The sequence below is a fragment of the Centropristis striata genome, chromosome 2, assembly GCF_030273125.1.
Source record: "Centropristis striata isolate RG_2023a ecotype Rhode Island chromosome 2, C.striata_1.0, whole genome shotgun sequence".
Lineage (NCBI taxonomy): Eukaryota > Metazoa > Chordata > Actinopteri > Perciformes > Serranidae > Centropristis > Centropristis striata.
The window spans coordinates 2,941,885-2,968,548 of record NC_081518.1 but is presented as its reverse complement, the minus strand read 5'-3'; the positions used below and the strand labels follow the sequence as shown (position 1 = coordinate 2,968,548).

At 35.2% G+C, this 26,664-nt stretch overlaps 2 protein-coding genes across 4 annotated transcripts in view; both read right to left on the bottom strand.

Annotated features, from left to right (window-relative positions):
* cgnl1 (cingulin-like 1) overlaps positions 1-7,921 on the bottom strand; it is a 70,595-nt gene extending 62,674 nt beyond the window's left edge. The window contains exons 1-3 of one of the 3 annotated variants that reach the window (XM_059359011.1): positions 7,712-7,921; positions 1,353-3,126; positions 644-738 (exon numbers count right to left, since the gene is read on the bottom strand). In XM_059359011.1, coding sequence (XP_059214994.1) covers positions 644-738; positions 1,353-3,074 — 1,817 coding nt within the window. In that variant the 5' untranslated portion in view covers positions 3,075-3,126; positions 7,712-7,921. Of the gene's footprint in view, positions 1-643; positions 739-1,352; positions 3,130-7,711 lie in introns of all 3 variants that reach the window. The other 2 variants (XM_059359002.1, XM_059358995.1) reach the window with 2 other exon arrangements.
* Positions 7,922-16,666: 8,745 nt separating this feature from the next.
* Positions 16,667-26,664, bottom strand: part of tcf12 (transcription factor 12) — a 154,540-nt gene continuing 144,542 nt past the window's right edge. The window contains exons 17-21 of the mRNA XM_059359131.1: positions 24,197-24,308; positions 22,737-22,899; positions 21,681-21,910; positions 19,711-19,863; positions 16,667-18,962 (exon numbers count right to left, since the gene is read on the bottom strand). Coding sequence (XP_059215114.1) covers positions 19,721-19,863; positions 21,681-21,910; positions 22,737-22,899; positions 24,197-24,308 — 648 coding nt within the window. The 3' untranslated portion in view covers positions 16,667-18,962; positions 19,711-19,720. The remainder of the gene's footprint in view (positions 18,963-19,710; positions 19,864-21,680; positions 21,911-22,736; positions 22,900-24,196; positions 24,309-26,664) is intronic.

Here is a 26,664-nt window from a genome sequence, read left to right as displayed (position 1 = left end):
AAGGAGGCCCAACTCTTTCGGTAATTTTGTCTTTTTTTGGTCATTTTTTGGTCATTTTATGTATTTCCTTGGTATTTTATGACTCTTTTTGGTAATTTTGTGTCTTTTTTTGGTAATTTTTGTGTCTTTTTTGTTATTTTGTGTGTTTTTTTGTATCTCTTTGGTCATTTTGTGTATTTTCTTGGTTATGTTGTGTCTCTTATGGTAATTTTGTCTTTTTTTGGTAATTTCATGTCTCTTTTTGGTAATTTTGGATCTTTTTTGGTCATTTTGTGTATTTTCTTGGTTATGTTGTGTCTCTTATGGTAATCTTATGGTCTCTTTTTTGTCATTTTCCATCCTTTTTTTGGTAATTTTATGCATTTCCTTGGTATTTTTTCAGCGTGGATGGGAGGGGAAGAAGAGCACATTCCTCAGCTTTTATCACAAACAGTCCGACTCTTATAAAAACCACACAAGAATCTCTTCCATCATGGTGCAACGTGTTGATTTTGGGCCTCACTGTGAACAACACGCTCAGTTTAATGATTCGACTAACAGCCAAGGATTAAGATTAGGACATTTTCACAATATTTGATCCCAAATATGAGCCAACGAAGCAAAAAGAACATTGATAAGAGCAGAGAAAGTGGAGATAACTCACCCATCCTTAAGGTAGTTGAACAAAATTTGTTTTGCTGTCTCTTCGTGTGTTTGTTGTGAAAGCTCCTGCTGCCCTTTGAGAAGATCAGGTGTCGCCTGGAAATCAAAGGAAATGAAAAAAAAAAACCTTTATTAAATAACAGAGATCTTAACAAATCAAAAACAAAAATGTTCCTCTCTCACAGATCCTTACTAGGGTTGTCAAAAGTATCGATATTCAAAAACGTATCGATACTAAAACGTTGTATCCGGATACAATAGTAATTTTCAAAAGTATCGAGTATCTGAAGCTTGTTATAATAGTTGCAGTTTCTTTTTGCACAAATGTTTTTTATTATAAATATTTAACCTGTGGTTCTGTTAATTTTTACATGTTGCATTTTTCTTGTTAATAAAAATATTTCTGTTAAATTTTGGGGTCTTTGTTTTTATCCTTGTGGTATCGAAAATGGTATCGAGTATCAAATATTTTCCTGAGTATCGGTATCGAATGGAAAATGTTAGTATCGTGACAACCCTAGAAAGCTATAACATTTGAAAAGAAAACTTTTGGAACTGGATATAAAATTATGTGCTTGCACATTATTCAGAACTGAATAACATTTGCGCTCACTTTGCAATAAAAATATCAGGATATATATTCAGTCTAAATATATCGGGATATGACTTTTGGTCCATATCGCCCAGCCCTACTCCGGATTAGATTTTACCTGAACGTCTGCCTCTGTGCTGGGCTGTTTGTCTGCGGTGGAAGAAGACTTGGACAGCGACGTTGACAGGGACGTTGTTGAAACTTTTCCGGCTGACGAGGTGCCGCCGTCCTCGCTCTCTTTACTTCTGAACGGTATCGAAGAGGCGCGAGTCTGCGGCTTCCTGTAGCCCTGGATGGCGCCGACACCTTTAGAGATGGTGCTCTGCGGGGAGCCGGGCGCGCTGGCGACCCGAGAGGACGCCCTGGAGTCGCTCTTCCCGTCTACGGTCGTGATCCAGGAGTCCTGACCGCCGGCCGTTTTCTGCAGCCGAAGCTGCGAGGGCCGCAGGACGTGCTCCATCGACGTGCCTCGCTGGCGGTCGAACCCATCCACGTAGCTGGAGTCGCCTCGCAGGCCGAAGGCGCTATCCACGCTGCGGGAGCGCTTCCTGTCCTCCGGGTTGATCCGGTTCCGGCGCCCCGCCCGGCCCCGGCGCTGGTGGCCGCCGTCTTTGCCGTCAAACTTCTCGATGAGCTCGTCGACGGCGGGGATGGAGCCCGTGTCGATGTCTCGGCCCGAACCCGGGGAGAACGGGATGTAGCGGCGGTTCTCGTGGCGGTTGATGGTGTCCGCGTACAGGGCGTCCATCTGGTCGTCCACCGGAGCCTTGGAGGTGGAGGACGAGGAGGAGTGGCGGGATCGGGACGAGGAGGACTGGAGGACCGGACCGCTGGAGTCGGTCCGGCGTAGAGGGAGGACGTCGGGCTCGCGGCGGGTTCGCTCCAGGCTGGAGTTGGTGCTGCTCAGAGAAGTCGGCGAGCGGCACGACGTCTTGCTCTGCTCGCTGGTGGGACTGGACACGGTGGAGGGCGGAGGATGAGGCTGAGGATGAGGATGGGCTGCAGAAACTGGTTGCTGCCGAGCTTTAGAGCCCGGCTTGGACTGGGTCGGACTCAGGTTGCCAAGACGAGGCTTGATCTGCGGCTGAGCCACCTGAGATTGCGGCCTGGTCTGAGGCTGAGCCAGCTGGGTCTGAGGCAAAGACTGGGACTGGGACTGGGACTGGGACTTCGGCTTAGGAAGAGCTGCCTCGCTTAAACTCTGGGGTGGAAGTTGCCCTTTCGCTTGCCTCACAGGAGCTTTATTCCGGTCCAAGCTGGATGCCTTGGTGCTGGACGGTGCAGGTACAATAGAACTAGAGAAGGAACTCTGCTGCTGGTTCCCAGTCTCAGCCAGAGGCCTTGAAGAACTCTTCTGCTGGTTCCCAGTCTCAGCCAGAGGCCTTGACGGCAGGCTGCGGGTCCCATCGAAGCTCAGGGAGTTGTTCTCCGGATCGTACGGCTGCAGCAACTCTGGGTGCTTCTGAAAGTTCAGAAGGGAGGACGGTTTCTTTCCTTGCGAGTCTGCGACGCCGTTTTGAGGCCCGGTGTAATGAGTCATCTTCTGAGAGCGGTACTCCATGAAGGGGCTGTGGGACCCAGCCTCTTTCCCTCCCCTGAAGTCGTACTCCTGGTAGTTCTCGATGAAAGAACCTTCTGTGTCGATGTACCCGTTGCTGTTGGGGTCGATGAAGGGTTGAGGACCTCTCTCCTGGTTGTTGAGGACCACGTAGGGGTGCCCGTCTATTCCCTGGACGCGGATGCTGAGGCCGTATGAACCAGCTCCGTTACTGCTGGGCCTGGAGGGCCGGGCCGGCTGAGTGTGGCCCCGCTGGGGTCCAGTCACTCTGTACGACTCCATCAGGAACGCTGAAGGAGAATAAATCCCTCTCCCTGGATCAGCTGGCCCGCCTCTGCTAGCAAAGATCCAGAAAAGGTTTATTAGTCAGAGATGAGACACTACAGGTACATCTCAAAACATTAGAATATCATGAAAAAGTTCAATATTTTTTGTCAGTCATGTGTCTCTTTTTTTGGTAATTTTATGTCATATTTTGGTCATTTTTGTGACTTTTTGGGTCATTTTTGCATCTATTTTTGTACTATACCTGTACTGTATTTAGGTACATCTCAAAAAATTATAATATTGTGAAAAAGTTCAATATTTTTTGTCAAACATTTCAGAAAGTGAAACTCATACATTATATAGATTCATTACACATAGAGTGAAATATTTCAAGCCTGTTTCTCTTCTAATTTTGATGATTCTGGCTTAGAGATAATGAAACAAAACTCAGTGTCTCAGAAAATTAGAATATTGTAAAGAAGTTGAATATGTGAGTCCACTGTTGGTATTTTGTGTCTCTTTTGGTAAATGTATGTCTTTTTTTGGTCATTTGTGTGTCATTTTGTGACACAAAATATTGAACTTTTTCACGATGTACCTGTACATAATTCAATAATATCAACAAATGTTCCCCAGTTTCTCACTCAGCTTCTAATTAAAAGCAGTAAAACCAGCATTTAATTGTCCTGTCCTCAGCTAAAATCTTTGACCAAATGAGGAATAACAAAAAGCTCCCTGTGTTGCCTTTCAGAAACCACAATATCTGTGAAAATATGAGTCAACATCAGCCACATTCTTTGCAAAAATAACCAGGTACCATTTAACAGGTGTGTGACTCAGAGCTCTGGAATAACAAAATGACTGTTTGCTGTGTCTGACAAGGACTTCAGGTGAAACGGGTTGAGAGAAAACTAGATAACACCTCAAAATGAGTCAGTCAGACGTGAGAGAAACATGAGATCTCTGTCACCTCAACACAACTTTGCAGCGTGTAATTGATCCTTGTAAATGACATTGTAATTTGCAGCCCACGCTCATGGGATATGCCACGAAAAAGAGAGCAACAAAATCATATTCGGCTCACTTTTGTCACATTTATAATGATTGTGGGGTTGTCTGGGGATGACAGATCGTGAGAACGCAGCTGGCAATAAATATCAAACTGTGTACAAATATTAAAGTACGCCGCTGAATGTTTTTCAGACACGTTTATGCTCGGGAAGCCAGAGAAGACAAAGGCATCAGCAGCCAACATGTGTTTGACTGGACAATGGGCTTTTAACAGGTTCCTGTTTGCCTTGCTGATAGCGTCCCATTCTACCTGAAGCTACAATAGAAAGACGGGCCGAGATGGGCCGGGACAGAGACTCTGATAAGACTGGAGACAAAAGACACAGGCAGGATAGATCACATTAGCATGAAATAGGTGAAGACAGACAACTGATAGCCTCGAGTCCAGAGAAAACGTAGCACGATCTGGGCTGAAACTAACAATTCATGATTGATTCATCTGCCAATTATTCACTCGATTTATCGTTTGGTGTAGAAAAAATGTCAGAAAATAGTGAAAGATATCAATCAAAGTTTCTTAACCCTTTGATGCAACATATAAACACCTTCTAATGCACAACATGGGTCAAAAATGACCCACATTCATTCCCCATGTTATTTCATGCTGGCTGTGTGTTTGAATATGTTTTTTTGTATTACAACAGATCATTATATCCATTTTTCCTTTCATATTTTATGAAGAAAAATAGTTTTTGTATCATTACATCAAGTTTACACACATGGGTCAAAAATGACCTTGTGCATTGGAAGCGTAGTGATACAAAAAGTGATTCACTGAATTAACAATTTGAGTATATGTGTTACTATGTTTGTCTTATTTTGAAGGTTTAACTTTAAAAGAGTTGTTAGAACCACCAGATTACATTGGAAAATCACATATTTTAACATTTGAGACTTATTAGAGCCACCAAATAATAATTTCCATTGGAAAAAAACACCAATTTGACAAAATAGGATAGTTAATATTTGTGTCTTCTTTGTCGGGTTTTAAATTGGTGACAACATATAAACACCTTCTAATGCACAACATGGGTCAAAAATGACCTTGTGCATTAGAAGAGTAGTGATAAAAAAAAGGATTTTAAAGTAAGAAATGAAAACAAAAAATTAGGATGCATGATGATCAAAAATGAAGTTAATTGAGGAAAACCTGCAATACTGAATGATGAAATTAATGTATTGCAAAGATATAGAAAGAAGAGCAGGAAATTTCCATACATTTCCATGCATGATTATTTTGTTTAGAGATTAATAGATGATTAAAATAGTTGGCAAGTCCATCGATCCATTTGTTGACTAATTGTTGCAGCTCCAGTGACAGTGTGTACTATAAAAATAACTGACACAGAAACTGACACAGACTTGTTATACTGGTTGCCTCTGGTTTAATTATGCCATTGAGGCCAAAGTCACAAAGCACAAATTATTATTCAGTTTGCTGAATAAGCAAAAAATAGACCTATACCCCAATCTTTCCATTGATTTCGATCAGTATGGTAAAAAAAAAATAAGATGCACGCTGACAGAAGATCTGAGTCTGTGACACATCTTGTTAAATATATTACATTTATATACATCTGCTGCATTAAATAGCACCTCAGCAGAGAGCAACATACTGCTTCATTAAAGGTTATTAATTTAATTAGCAGAGGACGTCCTAGTTTCAGCTCAAGAGGCCTGCTGCTAGAATAAAACGCTAAAAGAAAACATTAATTTCACGTCATAAAAAAAGTGTAAGCGAGTGTTATCGTGTGGTTCAGATCACTAGAAGTAGATCTGAAAGTAGCACCAATGAGAATAATTAACCTCAGCTTGATTTTGACAGGTCAATGATTATGTTGATTGATTGATCCTTCAATCACTCAGAATTATTCAGCTCTCCAGTCTGTACACACTGCAAAAAGGTGTGTAAAAACAAGATAAAAACACTAAATCTGGGGGAAATGATCTTGCTGCATGGAAAGATAAATAAAAAACTTAAATTAAGATTGTTAAATCTAGAAATAAGCATGTTGAATGCTTAAAGTAAGAAATTAACTCTTAAAACAAGATAAATTATGTAACACTTCTAAATCTAAAGGGTTTTTTTTATCTTGGTAAGAAACTATTAATCATCAGGTCACTCTGCTCGGGCCAGTTCATCACTGCTGGCAGTTTTAATTTATCTGGTTTTAAGAGTTAATTTCATCATTGTGTCTTTTTAGTGGTCATTTTTACATCTATTTTTGGTCAGTTTGTGTCTTTTTTGGTCATTTCATGCCTTTTATTGTTCATTTTGTCTCTTTTCAATGGTCATTATATGTCTTTTTTGGTCATTTTGTCTCTTTTTTTGTCAATTTGTGTCTTTTTCTTGTCAACAACATGCTTATTTCTAGATTTAACAATCTTAATTTAACCCATTGAAGCCTGACAAGCGGATATGTCGTATTGTAGTATTTGTATAAGCTCTCAAGTACTTTTTGAATTTCATTTCTATCTGCTACAGAGGCTGAAAAATCTATTATTTAGTAGAAGCGTTGACACTTCTGTTGAATTTCCAGAAAAACTTCAGGTTTTAGGGGCTGATTTTAAAATCGCCCAGAGGTTTTACAGGCGTTTTAGGCCTCAATGGGTTAAGACATCTTGTCAAGTGAAATCATCTGTCCATGCAGCAAGATCATTTCCCTCAGATTTAGTGTTTTTATCTGGTTTTCAGACACACACACCTTTTTTTGTAGTGCAAGAGGGAAGAAGGAGGCCAAGGTGAAGTGTCCTGCTCCGGAGGAAGAGTGACAGATATAAAGCTAAAGATGACACACAATGGATTCTTTCATCCTTAGTGTCTCAACAAGTGTGTGACTGTCTTCCTCCTATTGTATGAATCAGTGCAGAGCAGGAGGAAACCCTCAGTGAGCCCAGAGATCCTCCTGGTGCTGCCTTCACTGACCCCTGACAGGTCAGCACAGGTTGCATGTCAATGCTTTGATCTGTGCAGAGGAGAGACTCTGCAAAGATTTAACAAAGCAGATTTTTATCTCCTCATGTGAACTCATTAGTTTTCTGTGTCACACACCAGAGTCCAGACTGTGTGGCTGCACAAACACAGAATCAGCTGACCTTGAACAGAGTGAATGTAAAAGGTGAAAACAGCAGCAGCAGCAGAGAGGATTAACATTAACAGTGTGGGAAAATATTAGAAAGTTACGTAACGTGAATGGGAGTTCACTAATCTGGCAGGTACATGCAACCAGAGCGCACAGGAGCGAGTTAAACACAATGAAATAAGTGTAAAATACAAGAAAAACAGAAATAAAGAGTTTAAAGTGTAAAAAAAACTAATTGAAGAAGTGAAGAAACAAGCTGCAGGTTGAGTTGACGCAGTTCACATCGCTGCTGAGTGCAACAGGTGGTTGAATCACACCGACACATTAACTCACTAACTTCAATAATCAATAATCCTCATTGAAATAAACACAATTAAATCAAGTTAAGAGGAAGTTTCATTGTGTTTTTAGCTGCTAATTGTTCAGTTTTCTGCCTCTTTTTGACTTGAACGTCTCTCAACAGACAAACGCTACAATGTAACTGAGTGAGTTACTCACCAGAGTCTCTGTGTCTCCTTCACTGACCGGAGAGTAATAAAAGATTTGTTTTAAAGTGGTTTTAGAGATGAACCGTGTCGGGGGAAGAGCCCAGGACACTGCTCGGTAACTTCTCTCACTTCTGTCTTGTTTAGTGGCAGAGAAAAGGAGGTCCGAGCCTCCTCCGGGCCGCCCCGCCTCCTCAAACCAGCGCTCACATACCCGCCCACCCCCCAGACCAGCCGGCTGCTCCGGGATCAGATCTAAACACACCAAGCCGCCCTGGAGCCCCGCAGGCCCGGCTTCAGGACCGCTCCAGGACCGGTCATAAACTATAAGTTGTAGGTCCGACCTGAAACTGACTCTATAAACTTCCTAAATAAGATAAGATAAGATAAGATACAAGACTTTTTATTATTATTATTATCTGTTTGTTATGGGGAAATTTAGACGTCACAACAGCCTAATTTATTTATTTATGAGTTATTATTATTGTGCTATTAAAAAAAAGAAAGAAAGGTGCATGGGTGGGCCAAAGAGGACTTTTTTATTGTATTTTATTTTATTTTATTTTATTTTATTTTATTTTATTTTATTTTATTTTATTTTATTTTAGGAATGCGACTTTATTATTATTATTTTTTGTGAGTTGTTATTATTGTGCTATGAAAAAAAAGAAAAAGAAAGGTGCATGGGTGGGCCAAGCAGGGCTTTTTTATTTTATTTTATTTTATTTTATTTTATTTTATTTTATTTTAGGAATGCGACTTTATTTTTTTTGTGAGTTGTTATTATTGTACTATGAAAAAAAAGAAAAAGAAAGGTGCATGGGTGGGCCAAGCAGGGCTTATTTTATTTTATTTTATTTTATTTTATTTTATTTTATTTTATTTTATTTTATTTTATTTTATTTTAGGAATGCGACTTTATTATTATTATTATTAGTTATTTATTATTTATTTATTTTTCTGTAAGTTGTTATTATTGTGCTATGAAAAAAAAGAAAAAGAAAGGTGCATGGGTGGGCCATGGAGTGCTTTTTTATTTTATTTTTTATTATTATTTTATTTTATATTTTTTTAGGAATGCCACTTTATTATTATTTATTTTTTATTTATTTTAATTTTATTATTATTATTATTATCTGATTGTTATGGGGAAAATCAAACGTCACAGCAGCCAGAAACAGATGAGTTATAAAGATATAAAAATAAAAGTAAAACAATTAAAATTCACAAATACACAAAATAGACATTGTATACATATGACTTCATTATAAAACATCTGAAAAAAAAATAAAACCTGAAAAAAACTTTATATTGCACTATAGGACAACAAAGAAAGTTGCCTGTGTTTGGAAGAAACTGTCCCAATTTTAAAAGAAAAGAAAAAAATGATTAAGATTAACATTTTCATTTTTTATGAGTTATTATTGTGCTATGAAAAAAAAGAAGAAAAAGAAAGGTGCATGGGTGGGCCAAGGAGGGCTTTTTATTTTTTTTATTATTTTTTTTAGGAATGCTACATAAAATAATCGAAACACACCCTAATGTAATAATTCATAAACATTGGGAGATTAAAATACACACTTTAGGTTCATAAATTGATATTAATTTCTTGTACAAACTTATTTGTGAATTATTGAATGTCCCGGGAGATTTATACACGTACATTTAGTGTTCTCCTCACACCCCATGTCAGTTTAATTATCTGCATAAATGCAATTTGCAGCTGCATGTCTTTAAAAACCGAGAGCGTCATCTAGTGGCTGGTCAGCTGACCTGGATGCGGTTAGTTAATGAGATGCATTAAAACCCACACGGAGACAGAGCAGTGAACGCACCACCATGATATATTCTCAGTGAGCATCTTGTGTGATGAACAGAGATGATGGGAGGCAACAAACTGACCTGGAATTTAAGAAAATGTTGAAAAAGTATCTACTGGAGTGAATATTTGGAAATAAAGTGTCTGTGGTCTGTGTGTGTCAAGGTTATTATAGTTAACGAAAACTAGAATTGAAAAAACATTTTTGTCAACTGAAATAAAAAATAAAAACGAGAGTTTTTAAAAAGCGATAACTAACTGAAACTGTATTTTGTGGTTACAAAACTAACTAAAACTAACTAAAATTATAGTGAAAATGTCCTTCATTTTCATCTTTGTTAACTTTTCTCATCCGTAAACCTTTTTGGTTGATATGAAATCTATTTCATCTATCTGGTTTTATGACTTAATAAACGTGTGTGTGTGTGTGTGTGTGTTTGTGTGTGTGTGTGTACTTTAAGAGGAAGTGCAGGATAAGCAAACATGATGGAGCAGTGATAAATAGTTTTCAGAATGGAGTCAGCTTCACTGATACACCTGGGGGCCACTGGTGGCAGTATCAAAATGAACAAAAAAAGACACAAAATGACAGAAAAAAAGACACAAAATGACAGGAAAAAACTAAATTACTTAAAGAAGAAACAAAATGACCAAAAAAGTACACACAATTATTTTTTTTAAAAGACATGACCAAAAAATACACAAAATGACTAAAAAAGACACAAAATTATTTTAAAAAGACACACAATTTTTTAAAAAAAGACACAAAATTATTGAAAAAGACACAAAAATTATTATAAAGAAAAATACACAGAATTACCAAAAAAGACAAAAATTATTTAAAAAAGACACAAAACTACCAAAAAAGTAAATAAAGGGACCTTCCACACACAAAACGGTAAAGTGCCATTCATATAAAACTTTCATATCAAGGTGGGGGCCACAATCGGCCCGCGGGCCGCGAGTTTGAGACCCATGTTGTGCATTAAAGGGTTAAAGAGCTCTGTGTGCAGCATTAAGTGCATTAAACTGGAGGCCCAGCAGTCTTTGTAGTGGCCCACTGTTGATATTTGTGTGTGCAGAGAGCAGCAGCTTTAATCTCTAACTCTGGACCAGGTTACAGCAGCACAATGACACTCTGTTCTCTGCTGAGGTACCACAGCTGGGACTTCTGAGCATGCTCAGTAGAGATCAGTAGAGATCAGTAGAGCTCAGTCTGACCCTGGTTAGAAGGACTGAGGACCTGACTGACAGGAACCACAGACGACATAGAGGGAAACATTCAGACATTCGAATCTGGAAAAATTTGTGTGACTTTAAATTGTTCAAAGAGCTTTTTGCTGGTTGTGGTCAGTGGGTGTTTAGGGGGAGATAGCAGGTCAACAATAAATGCCACATAGAAGTGATGAACATCATCTGAAAGCTGTGAACCTGAAGATTAATTTGAGGTGAAGCTCAGCACTGTGTGTCAAGTTGTTCTGGTCATAAATATCTAATTAAAATGATTAAATTAATTAATTAATTATGTATTGAAGGCTATTATGGTGAATAAAGGGTCATAACATTAGGGCAGTGGTTCTCAAATGGGGGTACATGAGATTTTAAAATATACATTTAAAAACTAGCATCCATGGCAGGGCAGGTTTATTATATAGCAGCTTTTAACAACAGGGCAATTCAAAGTGCTTTACACAAAACATTAAAAGAATTTAAAACAGACATATGTAGAATGAATAAAACAAGCAGATACAATATTTAGGAAAAAAATATTTTAGTATTCAAATGTAAAATTTTAAAATTGAAAGCGAGCTGATAAAAGTTACATTGCAGTAAAGGCTGCAACAATTAATGCCACCGCCGTGGTTTCATCTATTTGTGTTTTGCCTCTGCATTGACATGATACATGTCTAAACAAATGGTACAAAAAAAAAAACCATGTTTGAAATAGACGCTCAGTTACTTAAACCAGTGGTTCTCAAATGGGGGTAAACGTACCCCTGGGGGTACGTGAAGGCACTCCAGGCGGTACATAAGATTTTAAAATATACATTTAAAACAAGATCAATTATCTAACACTTCTAAATCTAAAGTTTTTTTATCTTGGTAAGAAACAAATAATCATCAGGTCACTCTGCTCGGGCCAGTTCATCGCTGCTAGCAGCTTTAATTTATCTTGTTTTAAGAGTTAATTTATTATTTTAAGCGTTCAACATGCTTATTTCTAGATTTAATAATCTTAATTTAAGAAATCTTGTCAAGGTATATTATCTGTCCATGCACCAAGATCATTTCCCTCAGAATGTATCTTGCTTCAAGAGTTAATTTCATCACTGTTGTCACTGTCTCATCACTGTTTCATCACTTTTGTAGTGGTCATTTTTACATCTATTTTTGGTCAGTTTGTGTCTTTCTTGGTAATTTCATGTCTTTTATTGTTCATTTTGTGTCTTTTTATTGGTCATTGTGTCTTTTTTGGTCATTTTGTGTCTTTTTTTGTCAATTTGTGTCTTTTTAGTGGTCATTTTTATATCTGTTTTTGGTTATTTTGTGCACTCTGCTCGGGCCAGTTCATCACTGCTGGCAGCTTTAATTTATCTTGTTTTAAGAGTTAATTTCTTATTTTAAGTGTTCAACATGTTTATTTCTAGATTTAATAATCTTAATTTAAGAAATCTTGTCAAGGTAAATTATCTGTCCATGCAGCAAGATCATTTCCCTCAGATTTAGTGTTTTTATCTGGTTTTTAGACACACCTTTTTGCAGTAAACAGGAGGAGCAGCAGCCTCTTTGGTCTGAATTCAACAATGTGAGCCAGAGACTCCGTCAGCAGCCTGACAGGAAGTCAGACCTCCAGACCTCCAGACCTCCAGACCCGGTGGTCCCACTGACACAGAAACCATCAGCACCATCAGCACCATCAGCCCAACACTCAGCTCTGTGTCCCTGCAGAGACTTCTGAAGATGACAGGCTGTGATTTACATTCATCACAGTGTCACCTCAGTCAGAGATCTGATCCTGGATCAGGTCCTGCAGGGCGTCTCAGCTTCACATCTGCACCAGATAATTGTGTGCAGATGTGGGCGGAGGCTCTGATTTACAGCACAAACACTCCTCCAGGTTCACAGCAGCGTTTTCACAACACTTTTGGGATTTATTAACTTTAGTCACAGCACAAGAAGCAGAATGAGGACAGAGAGCAGAAACCTTCATCAGACAATACTAATGAGGTTATAATAGTTTTGGGTTTTTCATTAGTTTTAGTTTTAATTTCGTTGTGATTTTTTGTTTTCAAATTCAGTAAGTTTTAATGAGTTTTTAGAGTGAGTTTGCTAGTTTTAATTAGTTTTTATTTTTGGGAAAATGCTTAGATTTAGTTTAGTTTTTATTAGTTTTAAGTTTTTTTGAAATGGGGTATTTGTTGGGTGTCAGATTCAATAAGGTCACAATAAATGTTTCCTTTTTGTCACTTTTTTTCTCTTAAATTTGACAACTTTTTTCTTTAAATTTTTCACTTTTTTCTCTTAAATTTGACAATTTTTCTCTTTCAATTTTTTACTTTTTTTATTTTAAATTTGACAATTCTTCTCCCTTTCAATTTTTCACTTTTTTCTCTTAAATTTGACTTTTTTTTTCTTTAAATTTGACCTTTTTTTTCTTTACATTTGTCACTTTTTTTCTCTTAAATTTGACTTTTTTTTCTTTTAATTTGTAATTTCTTTTCTCGTAAATTCGTCACTTTTTTCTAGTAAATTTGAGAATTTTTGTCATTAGTTTTAGTTTTTTTGTAATAGGGTATTTGTTGGGTGCCAGATTAAAAAAAGTCACAATAAATGTTTCCTTTATTTCCTTTGTCTGATCCATCTCAGCCCCAATAAGTTTATTAAGTCATAAAACCAGATAGATTAAATAGATTTCATATCAACCAAAAAGGTTTACGGATGAAAAAAGTTGACAAAGACGAAAACGAAGGACATTTTCACTATAATTTGAGTTAGTTTTGTAACCACAAAATACAGTTTCAGTTAGTTATTGTTTTTTTTTTTTAAACTCTCGTTTTTATTTTTATTATGCCTAAATATATCGGGATATGACTTTTGGTCCATATCGCCCAGCCCTAACATAAATAAATAAATAAATAAATAAATAAATAAATAAATAAATAAATAAATAAATAAATAAATAAATAAATAAATAAAGTCATTTTTTGCCGGAGAGACTTCCATACAGGACTGGTCTCTGGTTCTTCTTCATTCTTTGTAAACTTAAATAAAATTATTTAAAAAGTAGGACCCGTGTACACGTGTAGAGTACGCTGCTATCACACTTTATTAAAAAATAGAAACATATATTCATAGGACTTTTCATACAGACTACAATGGTCCACTGGTATTATTTTCAAAAATGAGTTACATACTATAAAACACTCATTTGGCCTAAAATCCACTGTAGAAATGTCTTAAACAAAAAACAATAAGGAAGTCTAAAATGTTTCTGAGCTCGTCCGTCCTCTGGCTTTTTTAACCCTTTATCAGGCAAAGAACTATATTTGGTAACTTCAGGTAATATTTCGAGAAAAAAGTTGCAAATTTACTAGATTAAAGTGGCAAATCTACAAGGAAAAAAGTTGCAGATTTTATAGATTTAAAGTGGCAAATCTGCGCAAAAAAAGTTGCAGATTTGCGAGAAAAAAGTGGGAAAAAAAGCAACTTTTTTCTCCCGGATTCACCACTTTAACCCTTAATAGGGCACTCATTAAAATACTTGCAAATTCCAAATTTTAACCCGAGAGAATATTGGAGGATATTACATACAGCCAGAATGTGTAAAAAAAAAAAAACATGCAAAAATGATATTTTGAGAAAAAAGTTTAAGAGATTAAAATGGCAAATCTACAAGAAAAAAATGTGCAGATTTATGAGATTTAAAGTGGTGAATCTGGGAGAAAAAAGTTGTTTTTTCCCACTTTTTTCTTGTAAATCTGCGACTTTTTTTGCACAGATTTGCCACTTTAAATCTCTTAAATCTGCAACTTTTTTTCTTGTAGATTTGCCACTTTAATCTTGTAAATTTGCTACTTTTTTCACAAAATATTACCTGAAGTTACCAAATATAGTTCTTTGCCTGATAAAGGGTTAATAAAATAAAACTTTTATGGAGAGAAGTAAAAAAATAAGAATAATGCACAAACATGGAGCAGAAACAGACAGAAATGTGTTTGTTCAGTGAGAGAAAGAAATGCACATACAATTGAGTTTAAAAAAAGATGGCACATTTATTGCAACATAAATGTTATATACATTGTGTTTTTCTGTTGGAAAAAGACAGAAAATTCAATTTCTCGTTGCCTCAGTTTTTTTTTTTTAAATGTGCATCGACAATAACCTTTTTATTTGACACAAGAACAAATCTGTTATCAATCAACGAGAGACTGAAAATGGAGGTCTGGCGCTCGTACGAAGACTTTTATTTTGAAATTCTAGACTACGAGCAACAATTCATCGATGTCGTTGAGATGCCATTTGTAAATTTATTGTAATAATGGACAGGCTATTGTAAATAACCATACGTTTTACTATCTAATATAGTAAAATAAAGTAAGAAACTTTTTTACTCAAAACTTTTGCTTTCAAAAATCTAGAAAGAGTAATATTTAGAATTCAAGAAATATTCTTACAGTATTATTGTATAAAAGACTAACTACAGTGAAAAATAAGCCAAATGTTTTTTTTTTTTCCTTTTGATTTTCTTTTTTTTTTCTCATATATTATACAAGGGAAAGCATCTGGGAATACAGCAAAGTCTAACTTGGCAAACAGAGGAGCAAAGAAATAACAGGAAGTTAAAAAATAAAATAAAAAAAGAAGAAAATAAAATAAAAGAGCAGGAAGTGACAAACATTATTAAACCCTCAATCAAAGTCTGCCAACATGAATACAAGATGATGAATACTGAAATGAAGAACAAGGCCACATTCAGTCAAAAAAAAATGCTTTAGTTGTTTTTTTTCTTCAAAAAAATCATAAATCTGAAATGTAAACTCTTCCGTTTCTTTAATTTAAGTCCCTTTTTTTGTCCAGAATGATCATTCTGAATGTGGCAGCCTTGTTTAAGGTGGATAATGATAGAAGACAATATACAAAAAAAGAAAATCAATGGAATATAAAGCAAGTCTTAAGACCAAAGACAAACATAAAGCATGCACACGGAGAGGGAAAAATAATAATAAAGCCATGAACAATGTCTTCAAACATGAGAAATAAAGTCCTGTTGACTGGTTTTTGTTCATTATTGTGCTACAGTTCGTTTCTATGATATTCAACAGAAAGCAGAAAAACATCCAGAGTGTCTTATTGTGTCCTGGATGGAAAAATAATTTATAACCTGGAGATCATAATGCTGCAAATGAGTAAAGAAAATGGGAAACACTTTATGATAAGGTACACGTATTCAACATTAATAAGTTGCTTATTTTGCATGCAAATAAGTAACATATTGGCTCTTAATTTATCATTATTAAGTAGTTATTAATGCAAAGGTTATAATAGTTTTGGATTTTTTAATCAGTTTTAGTTTAAATTTCGTTGTGATTTTTTGTTTTCAAATTCAGTTAGTTTTAATTAGTTTTTAGAGTGAGTTTGCTAGTTTTAATTAGTTTTATTTTTTGGGAAAATGCTTAGTTTTAGTTTTTCTATTATTTTATTTTATTTGTTGGGTGCCAGATTCAAAAAGGTCACAATAAATAAGTTTATTAATTCATAAAACCAGATAGATGAAATAGATTTTATATCAACCGAAAAGGTTTAAAAAAAAGTTGACAAAGACGAAAACGAAGGACATTTCCACTATAATATTAGTTAGTTTTGGTTAGTTTTGTAACGACAAAATCGTTTTTATTTTTATTTCAGTTAAGGAAAATGTGTTTTCAATTCTAGTTTTCGTTATTTCGTTAGTTTTCGTTAACTATAACCTTAATTAATGCCTTATTCTGCATGGCCTTATTATACAACCAGTAAGACATTAACTAAGAGTTTTCCCTCAATAACCTCAGAATTATTGATTATTAGTAGTAAGTTGTTGTATATGATCTTAATATACTTTATAAGGTGATAGTACCACAAGAATAATAATTCTCCCTTAATAACACTTAATGAATATAGTCTGTTCCTACATAACTACCACCTTATAAAGTCCATATTATAAAGCATATTAAGATCGTAACAACTAATTACGATTAATTGAAAAATAATCGATTATTAAATTAATCATCAACTATTTTAATAACGGAATAATTGGTTTGAGCAGTTTTTTTTAATAAGGCCATGCAGAATAAGGCATTAATAACTACTTAATAATGACTAATTAAGAGCCAAAATGTTACTAATTTGCATGCTAATAACCAGCTAACGTTGAATATGTGTACCTTAATATAAAGTGTTGCCAGAAAATGACACAAAATAAGCATAACTACAACAGAATAACTGCGTTTTTTGAAATGTAATGTCTTGAGAAAATGAAATGTTGTTCATCAGGCCAGGAGAACGTGTGGTCGTCGTCATAGTCTTTTTTTTGTTTTTCTTAGTTTTTTCTTAGTTTTTCTTTAACTACGTCTTAATGAAGGAATCTCTGATCAGCTGCTGGTGGAAACATGACAAAAACAAGCCACTTGTAAGTGTCAGGAGGCTGAAAAAAGACCAGAATCTGCAAAAATAAAACATGTCACTGCTTATATTTAACACTATATGGCAAAGGGAAGGGCCACGGAGTCCCCTTTATTTTAGTTAAGACACTAAAAAATATGCAGGGAATGCTAAAAGGTCTGCAAACAGTTTGCTCTCTGTATTTTCACTGCTCACTACTGAGGATTAACCCTTTGATGCACAACATGGTCTAAAGTGACCCGACTGAGTTTTTATATTCTATATCTTTGCAATAAATTAATTTCATCTTCCAGTATTGCAGGTTTTCCTCAAATAACTTGTTTATGATCATCATAAATCCTAATTTTTTGTTTTCATTTCTTACTTTTTGAGTAAAAATCCTTTTTTTATCACTACGCTTCTAATGCACAAGGTCATTTTTGACCCATGTTGTGCATTAGAAGGTGTTTATATGTTGACACCAATTTAAAACCTGACAAAGAAGACACAAATATTAACTATCTTATTTTGTTAAATTGGTGTTTTTTCCAATGGAAATTATTATTTGGTGGCTCTAATAAGTCTCAAATGTTAAAATATGTGATTTTCCAATGTAATCTGGTGGTTCTAACAACTCTTTTAAAGTTAAACCTTCAAAATAAGACAAACATAGTTACACATATACTCAAATTGTTAATTTTTTGAATAAAAACCCCTTTTGTATGGGTAAAAAAATTCACTATGTGGTATTGTGTGTCTAATTTTAAGGAAAAATGAATTTAATCAATTTTGGAATAAGGCTGAAACGTAAAAAAATTTGCTTCCAGATACATTGTAGCCTATATGTGTGACAAAATGATACATAAACATGTTAAATATATTAAATATATGAGTGTTTGGCCTCTCTTACTGCTAAAGTAACTATTTGAAACAAATTGCTATTACTCTAGTATTAGGCCATTTAATTTTAAATCAAATTTGGATGATTTTTCGACCCATTTTTGATCCATGTTGTGCATTAAAAGGTGTTTTTATGTTGTTCATCAAAGGGTTAAAAACCCAAAAACATCTACACATGTGAGCTTTCAGTAAACCTAGAGTTCGCCATCAGTCTGTCACCTCTCTGGACATATTATAGTCGTACGTCGGCCGATTTTTCTGCAGAAACTAATCTAAACTACACAGAAACAAACATAGGTAGTTTTGGTTACAGTGGCAGAATGTATAAAATATAAATATAAATAATATATCTGGTTTTTTTCTTCAAATGGGGCCCTCATTACTAAAAGACTAGGCTAAAGATTTTTTTAGTCGGGGGTATAAATATCGCTCTAAACTGGCCAATAAATTAATCTTTCAGTGCTGAAAAAAGGTTAAATCATAGCAGGGTGGAGAGACTCTGGCAAACTTTAGATCAACTGACAAGCTGCGTTACTTCTCTTTGAATTTACTCAACTTTCCCTTTAGACATACACTTTATAGCTCAATAACATAATAAATAGAAAATAAAAAGAAACAAAGACAAACAAAAAATTGCTGTTACAATGCATTCGTCAATTCAGTTTAGGCACAAGGCAACTTTCCCCCGTCGGCCGGCCGGTCGGTCGGAGGAGGAGATCCGTCTCTGATTGTTCACCAGCAGCAGCACTGCTAGCAGACAGTCATATCTGCTGGTTTATGTTGTTTTTTTTATAATCGTGGGGAGAAATTTGCAGATGGAAAGTGGAGGCTGGGCTCCTCTTCAGTCTTTAGGCTGGATTGTGTTGTTCTCCTCCGACGGGACAGAAATGATGTGGATCACTTTGATCTGGAGACAGGAAACAGAAAATACACTCATTAATAATCACACAACATTAAAAAATATGGTAAAACTTTATATTAAGGTACATGTATTCAACATTAATTAGTTGCTTATTAGCATGCAAATTAGTACCGTATTGGCTCTTAACCCTCTGGGTCTGATATACTACATAATATTTACTATACCCATGTTTGGTATTTGGAATTTTCTTAGCACAACTTCAGCATGATCTTACAAATATTTTTTTCACTTTAACGCACTTTAACTAGTGACTGAGCTCCTCAGATGACTGATAATCTGTTCTGTCCTACAAAGTCTAACTGCAGTAACTACATTTTTGGTCAAAATTGAGTTATAACTAAAAATTAACTCCTTGATGTCTGTTTTATATTGTGACAAAGTTTTAGATTTCAATTTTGCTTTATTTCAGAGTCTGCTTTGGATATAAATATACTAATTAAAACATAAAAATAATAGAAATTATAAGTTTATTTGAAAGGGAAATTATTATCTATTTTTTGATTTTTGAGCATAAAAATGACATCATCAATTCATGTAGAAATAAGTGTCATATCACTGACCTACCTATAAAACATTTGGCTGGACAGTTAAAACACGTTAAAATACTTTAAAGCAGTTTTTCTCAGTTTTACTCTTTGTTAGTTACTGCAGTTAGACTCTGTAGGGCAGAATAGAAGATCTCTAGTTTGAGAGATAAATAAAGGTAGACCCAGCCCTGGTGGAGGTGTCGTACCTGTCTGAGCTCAGAGGTGTCCCATGGGGTTGGATGTGTCGCTCAGACCCTGGTGGACCCCCGTGTGGCCTTGTTGGCCGTCTCCGGAGCCCACCGACACTTTCTCCTCCTCCCGTCTCTTAAGGCAGGCTGCTTTGGGGTTCAGGTTCCTCTCTGGGGGTTCAGAGAGACGAGGAACAAACATTTAATTCATCATTCATCATTAATTAATATCGCAGCATTAATGCAAAAGGTTACAATTCAGTTCAGTGAATGAAGCATTATTTATTTATTTATTTATTGTTGTTTGCACTTAAAAAAAACCCCACATACAATTGTAAAGAAAGATCAGTACAAGAAACAGATTTTAAAAAATGTGCAGAAAAGATCAAAAAGCCCACAGACCCCCCCTCCCTTCAACCTATAAATAACTATACTTTACTTCAATTACATAGCTAGATGAAAATAAAAAATGAGAATTAAACTCAAAGTAATTATGAAAACAATGAGGTTATTGACCTCATAAATTGTTATAAAAAAGTTATAATGTTTTAGTTGTATGAGCTTAAATTTGTCTCATTAATACCTGTAAACACACAGAGGCTGATCTAAAATACTCCTTGATTTGCACACGTTTTGCTATCCACAAATACAAATTTCTAATTTGTAACTTGTATTTTGGTTTTTACAAATAAGTGTGTATTTGTAAATATATTGTGTATTTGTAAATACACCATCTTCCATTTGTAAAAACAAAAAAGACATTTTTAAAACTGAAAATTCTGCTTGTGAAGTGTGACTCTGTATTTGTGAATCATCAATCACACACACACACACACACACACACTCACACACACACAGCATCTCTTTCCTCAAAGACACATTTTTGAGACGTTCTTGACAAAATCCACACAGAATCACAAACAAACAGCATGTGATTCTTTTTTGTTTTTACAAATGGAAAAGTGGGTTTTTACAAATACACAATATATTTACAAATACACACTTATTTGTAGTGTTTTGATCTTGTACTTGTACACCTTTTTTGCAGTACATGATTACATAAAATTTACTAACTTTAATATCTATAAATATAACGCGAAGCAATCCAGAATATCATCCGCTAGTGTTTTATCTCTCGTTTTATCTCTCCACAGCTTCCAGTAGTTTCTCTGCTGCTGTTGTGATATTTATCCATATTTGGCAGTTTCTCTAAAGCCTATAAATCAGAGAGCAGCTCTTTTTACTACTCCACATTCTCAGTCTCCTCTCTGGGTGGGACACTAGAATAGATGAAGTTACTGCCTGCAGGAATATTATAATATAATATTAATAACCCTTTGATGCACAACATATAAACACATTCTAATGCACAACATGGGTAAAAAATGACCTTTTGCATTAGAAGCGTAGTGATAAAAAAAGGATGTATGATGATCAAAAACAAGTTATTTGAGGAAAACCTGCAATACTGAATGATGAAATTAATTTATTGCAAAGATATAGAATATAAAAACTTAGTCGGGTCACTTTAGACCAGGCAGTATCAAAAGACACAAAATTACAAAAAAAAGACACAAAATTACAAAAAAAAGACACAAAATTACTAAAAAAAAAGGCACAAAATTACCAAAAAAAACACAGAATTATTAAAAAAAAAAGACACTATATAACCCAAAAAAGACCCAAAATGACAGAAAAAACTAAATTACTTAAAGAAGAAACAAAATGACCAAAAAAAGAAACAAAAATGACTAAAAAAAGAGACAGAATTACCAAAAAAAAAACCCACAAAATTATTTAAAAAAAAGACACAAATTCACAAGTTATTTGAGGAAAACCTGGAATACTGAATGATGAAACTAATTTATTGCAAAGATATAGAATATAAAAACTTAGTCGGGTCACTTTAGACCATGTTGTGCATCAAAGGGTTAAATATAGAATATTATAATATAACATTAATAACCAGGTGATTCCTGTGCTCTGACCTCTGACTTGCTGCTCCAGGTTGAGGATGACGGCTACGGCCTGGTGCAGGATCAGGAGTTTGGTCTGCGGCTTCTCGCTCTTCAGGTGCAGCTGACACATGCGCCCCAGCTCCTTGAAGGCCTCGTTGATGTCTCGGACCCTCAGACGCTCGCGGGCGTTGTTGGCCATCCTCCGCTCTCGCTCCCGCTCCGCCTTCTGCTCCGGGTTCAGGTCCTCGTCCTCCGTGATGCTGTGGGAGAAAGAACTGTTTTAGAGTTAAAGTCACATCGGAGTAAAACAAACAGGTTCAAACTAGAACAACAGAAGTCTGTGTGTCTCTTTTATATTAATTATGTTACACACACGGGGCCTCATTTATTATATATATATATATATATATATATATATATATATATATATATATATATATATATATATATATATATATATATATATTGCCCTACAAAGTCTAACTGCAGTAACTACGCATAAGCTAAAACTGAGAAAAATTGCTCTAAAGTTTTTAAACTTTTTTTAACTGGCCAAAGAAATTGGTTATATGTAGATAAGTGATTATTATTATTATTATTATTAAGTGACTTATTTCTACATGTATTGATGATGTCATTTTTATGCTAAAAAATCATGATGATTTATTTGACCTTTGACCCCAAAAATGTAGTTTGATCAAAAGAAACGCTGTATAAAATACTTTATAAATGCCGAATAAATTAAAGATTTTACCATTAAATATTACAGTATATTTTTGTTAGAGATATGGTGTTTAGTACATTTAACAGTGAGAAAAAATATTTTTACAAAAAATAAATGCAAAAATGATGGCTTGCATATATATTACAGTATATTTTTGCTACAAACACAGTGCCAGTGAATTTAACAGTGGAGTAATGTATTTAAAATTAAAATAAAAAACACAGTTTGGGCTGATATATTTGCAATGTTTCATTGTTACTGAAACTGAATTAACTCATTTATCATTTTACTGTCATGGTTTAGCAGTTTTTCACCATAAAGTCTACAGACATTTTTACAGTGTAGGGCCTTTATCCTCCTACCTGGTGCGTGTTCCTCCTCTGGGTGTCCTCATATCTTTCCTGTCGCTCTCGTCGTCTGACTTGTCGTCGTTGGAGAGATTATCGTTCATGTCGTCTTTGTCCTGTTTCTCCACCTTCAGCTCCAGGGTGGAGGGCAGATGTCCCGACAAGGCTGAAGCAAGACCTGCAGACACACAGGAGACATGTTAGACATGATGCTACATGCTTTTATTTGAGGAAATGAACATTGATAGTCATGATATAAATCATAAATCATGACTGTTTATGTCTTATATTACTTTATGCGTCGTTGAGTACCCTGAAAAGTGCAATATAGATAAAATGTATTATTATTATTTATTATTATTATGATTCTTTTTTATTATTTTTATTACAGTAGGCTAATGAGAACTATGTCTATTTCTTCCAATGGTCATATCATGTTAGCATCTTGCTAATGGGCATGTATTAGTATTATGCATGAGATTTTTATTCAGTCAAATGTAACATTTGCTGAGTTTGTTGATTTTTTTAAAAACTTTAAATGTTTGGACAAAAACTCAACTTCTCATGAAAGGTATAAGCTCTCAAATACATTTTGAATTTCATTTCTATCTGCTACAGAGGCTGAAAAATCTTCTGTTGAATTTCCAGAAAAACTTCAGGTTTTAAGGAGTTATTTTAAAATCGCCCAGAGGTTTTACAGGCATTTTTTCCAGCCGTTTTAGGCCTAAATGGGTTAATTAGTTGATATTTCCAAGTGAAATATAATTGAGGGACATCAGTGAATCTGCAATTTACTTGTGTATTTTCATTAAGAAAAAGAAGTGGTTCTATTAAATAAATATTACTTAGAAACAGCCTGAGTAAAGATGACAAACACTTTATGTGTGGAAAAACTTGCCTTGCTCTTTTTAAGTAAATGTCACTCCAGTTTTTTTCAGTGCAGATAGATAGATAGATAGATAGATAGATAGATAGATAGATAGATAGATAGATAGATAGATAGATAGATAGATAGATAGATAGATAGATAGATAGACTGAAAAAAAAGATTTTTTGGCCCTGTAATTATTATTTCAATCATCTATATAAATTCTACAAAGAAATACGAATTCGGTGCTTTTACTTTGAAATATCAGTTTTTCATGTAGTGCATTACTTAGTGATTGTTTGTTATTATGTGTCCTCAGTTTTGTATGTAAATTGAATCATTCGTTCCAAGTAATATTCACTAAAAAAGTTCATTGGCTTAATTAGTTGATATTTCCAAGTGAAATGTAATTGAGGGACATCAGTGAATCTGCAGTTTACTTGTGTATTTTCATCAAAAAAGTAAAGATTACAAACACTTTCTGTGTGGAAAAACTTGCCTAGCTTTTTTTTAAGTAAATGTCACTCCAATTTTAGTTAGACATGATATCATATGATGCTGTCTGAGCCATATAATGATGAGACTGGAGGTTAATGTGTGTACGGACCTCTGAATGTCTCCAGTTGGTGGTTGAGTTCTGCGGTGGACGTGGATGTGGAGCTGGCCAGACCTCCGTGGCTGTTGTTGAGGCTGGCAGCATCATCAGCGTGGCCTCCAGCCTGTTGCAACACACACACACACACACACGCACACACACACACACACACACACACAGGAAGGACATAGTGAAGAAAGGAAGCAGACGTCCTCTGGAGACGGTGCAGAAAATCATACAAGAGAGCAGCAATCAATTAATTAATAAGAGACTTAAAATGGAAAATTAATTTAAGGCCAATGCCAATTTTTATGGCATAAACACAGACAAAGTGGTTAAATAATTAAAAGGCCAAACGTGTCCCGAGAGAGGCTCAAAGGGGCTTTTTTTTAATTCAAAAGAAAGATTTACCTATTCATATGAAAAGCTTTTTTTTTTTTTTTTTTTTATAGCCCCAAACAGCGTTCAGGGTCTCATAATTCATTCAAGTCTGTAATTTCCAACACTGGGGGGTGCTTTGGTAATTTGCTTCACAGTTAGTCTGCTGCAGAAAGCTTAAACCAGACTGGAGCAATAATAAAAACACTTTGGTAACAATCATTATGGAAAGATGTCTGCTGCTGCAAAAAAGGTCTAAAAACCAGATAAAACAGTAAATCTGAGGGAAATGATCTTGCTGCATGGACAGATAATTTACCTTGACAAGATTTCTGAAATTAAGATTATTAAAATTTAGAAATAAGAATGTTGAACGCTTAAAATAAGAAATTAACTCTTAAAACAAGATAAATTATGTAACATTTTTAAATCTAAAGCGTTTTTTTCATCTTGGTAAGAAACAAATAATTTAATTTATCTTGTTTTAAGAGTTCATTTCATCATTGTGTCTTTTTAGTGGTCATTTTTACATCTATTTTTGGTCAGTTTGTGTCTTTTTTGGTAATTTCACATCTTTTATTGTTCATTTTGTGTCTTTTTTTGTCAATTTGTGTATTTTTAGAGGTCATTATATGTCTTTTTGGCCATTTTGTGTCTTTTTTGGTTATTTTGTGTCTTTTTTGGTCATTTTGTGTCTTTCTTTTCAATTTGTGTCTTTTTAATGGTCATTTTTACATATATTTTTGGTAATTTTGTGTCTTTTGTTAATCTTTTTGTGTCTTTTTTGGTCAATTTGTGTACCATTAAAACCATTAACCATTAAAAACAAGATAAATTATCCAACACTTCTAAATCTAAAGTTTTTTTTATCTTGGTAAGAAACAAATAATCATCAGGTCACTCTGCTCGGGCCAGTTCATCGCTGCTGGCAGCTTTAATTTATCTTGTTTTAAGAGTTAATTTCTTATTTTAAGTGTTCAACATGCTTATTTCTAGATTTAATAATCTTAATTTAAGAAATCTTGTCAAGGTAAATTATCTGTCCATGCAGCAAGATCATTTCCCTCAGATTTACTGTTTTTATCTGGTTTTTAGACACACCTTTTTTGCAGGTGAATGTGTAGTAGAAGTATAAAGTTACATAAAATGAGAGTTAATTTCATCATTGTGTCTTTTTAGTGGTCATTTTTACATCTATTTTTGGTCAGTTTGTGTCTTTCTTGGTAATTTCACGTCTTTTATTGTTGATTTTGTGTCTTTTTAATGGTCATTATGTCTTTTTTGGTCATTTTGTGTCTTTTTTTGTCAATTTGTGTCTTTTTTTTGTCAACAACATGCTTATTTCTAGATTTAATAAATCTTAATTTAATAAATCTTGTCAAGTGAAATCATCTGTCCATGCAGCAAGGTCATTTCCCTCAGATTTACTGTTTTATCTGTTTTTTAGACACACCTTTTTTGACTCTCAGGCTTTGAGACGTCTGTCTCTCGTGTCTCAAACAAGACAAATCCTTCTGTGTTGTGTTTCAGGCTGAACCACTCAAACATCTGAACATTTCTTTCTAATTTTGTCTACGTTCATGACATAAAAATGGTGTTGCACCACAGTGTCCCTCCTTCCTGAGGTTCACCACATGTTCTCCAGCTATCTGATCCCCCTCAGAGAGCCAGGAGGAGGTGGGAGGAGCCAGGAGGAGGTGGGAGGAGGCTGTCTGTCTGTCTGTCTGTCTCCTCCTCTTCTTAAAGGAATGTGATCCCCAGTCACTGTTGGCCTCTGTTAACCCCGAGACCCTCCCCTTCCTCAGCGCTACGCTAATCTTTGTTGTGCTCACAACAGGTGTCCAAACAAGTCTTTGTGAGGAGGAGGAGGAGGAGGAGGAGGAGGAGGAGGAGGAGGAGGAGGAGGAGGAGGGAGCGAGGCTCTGGCAAGAAAAGAACGCTGCCATTTTCCCGGCCGGGCCTGATTAGCATACAGCTGAGAGCTGTTTGGGTTCAGACACACGTTTCAACGATTCAGATTCTCTGAGTCGGTAAAAAGAAGTGATGAAGAGGGAGGGGGGGGGGGGGGTCTCTGTCTGAGGGAGCTCCAACCACACAGGAAA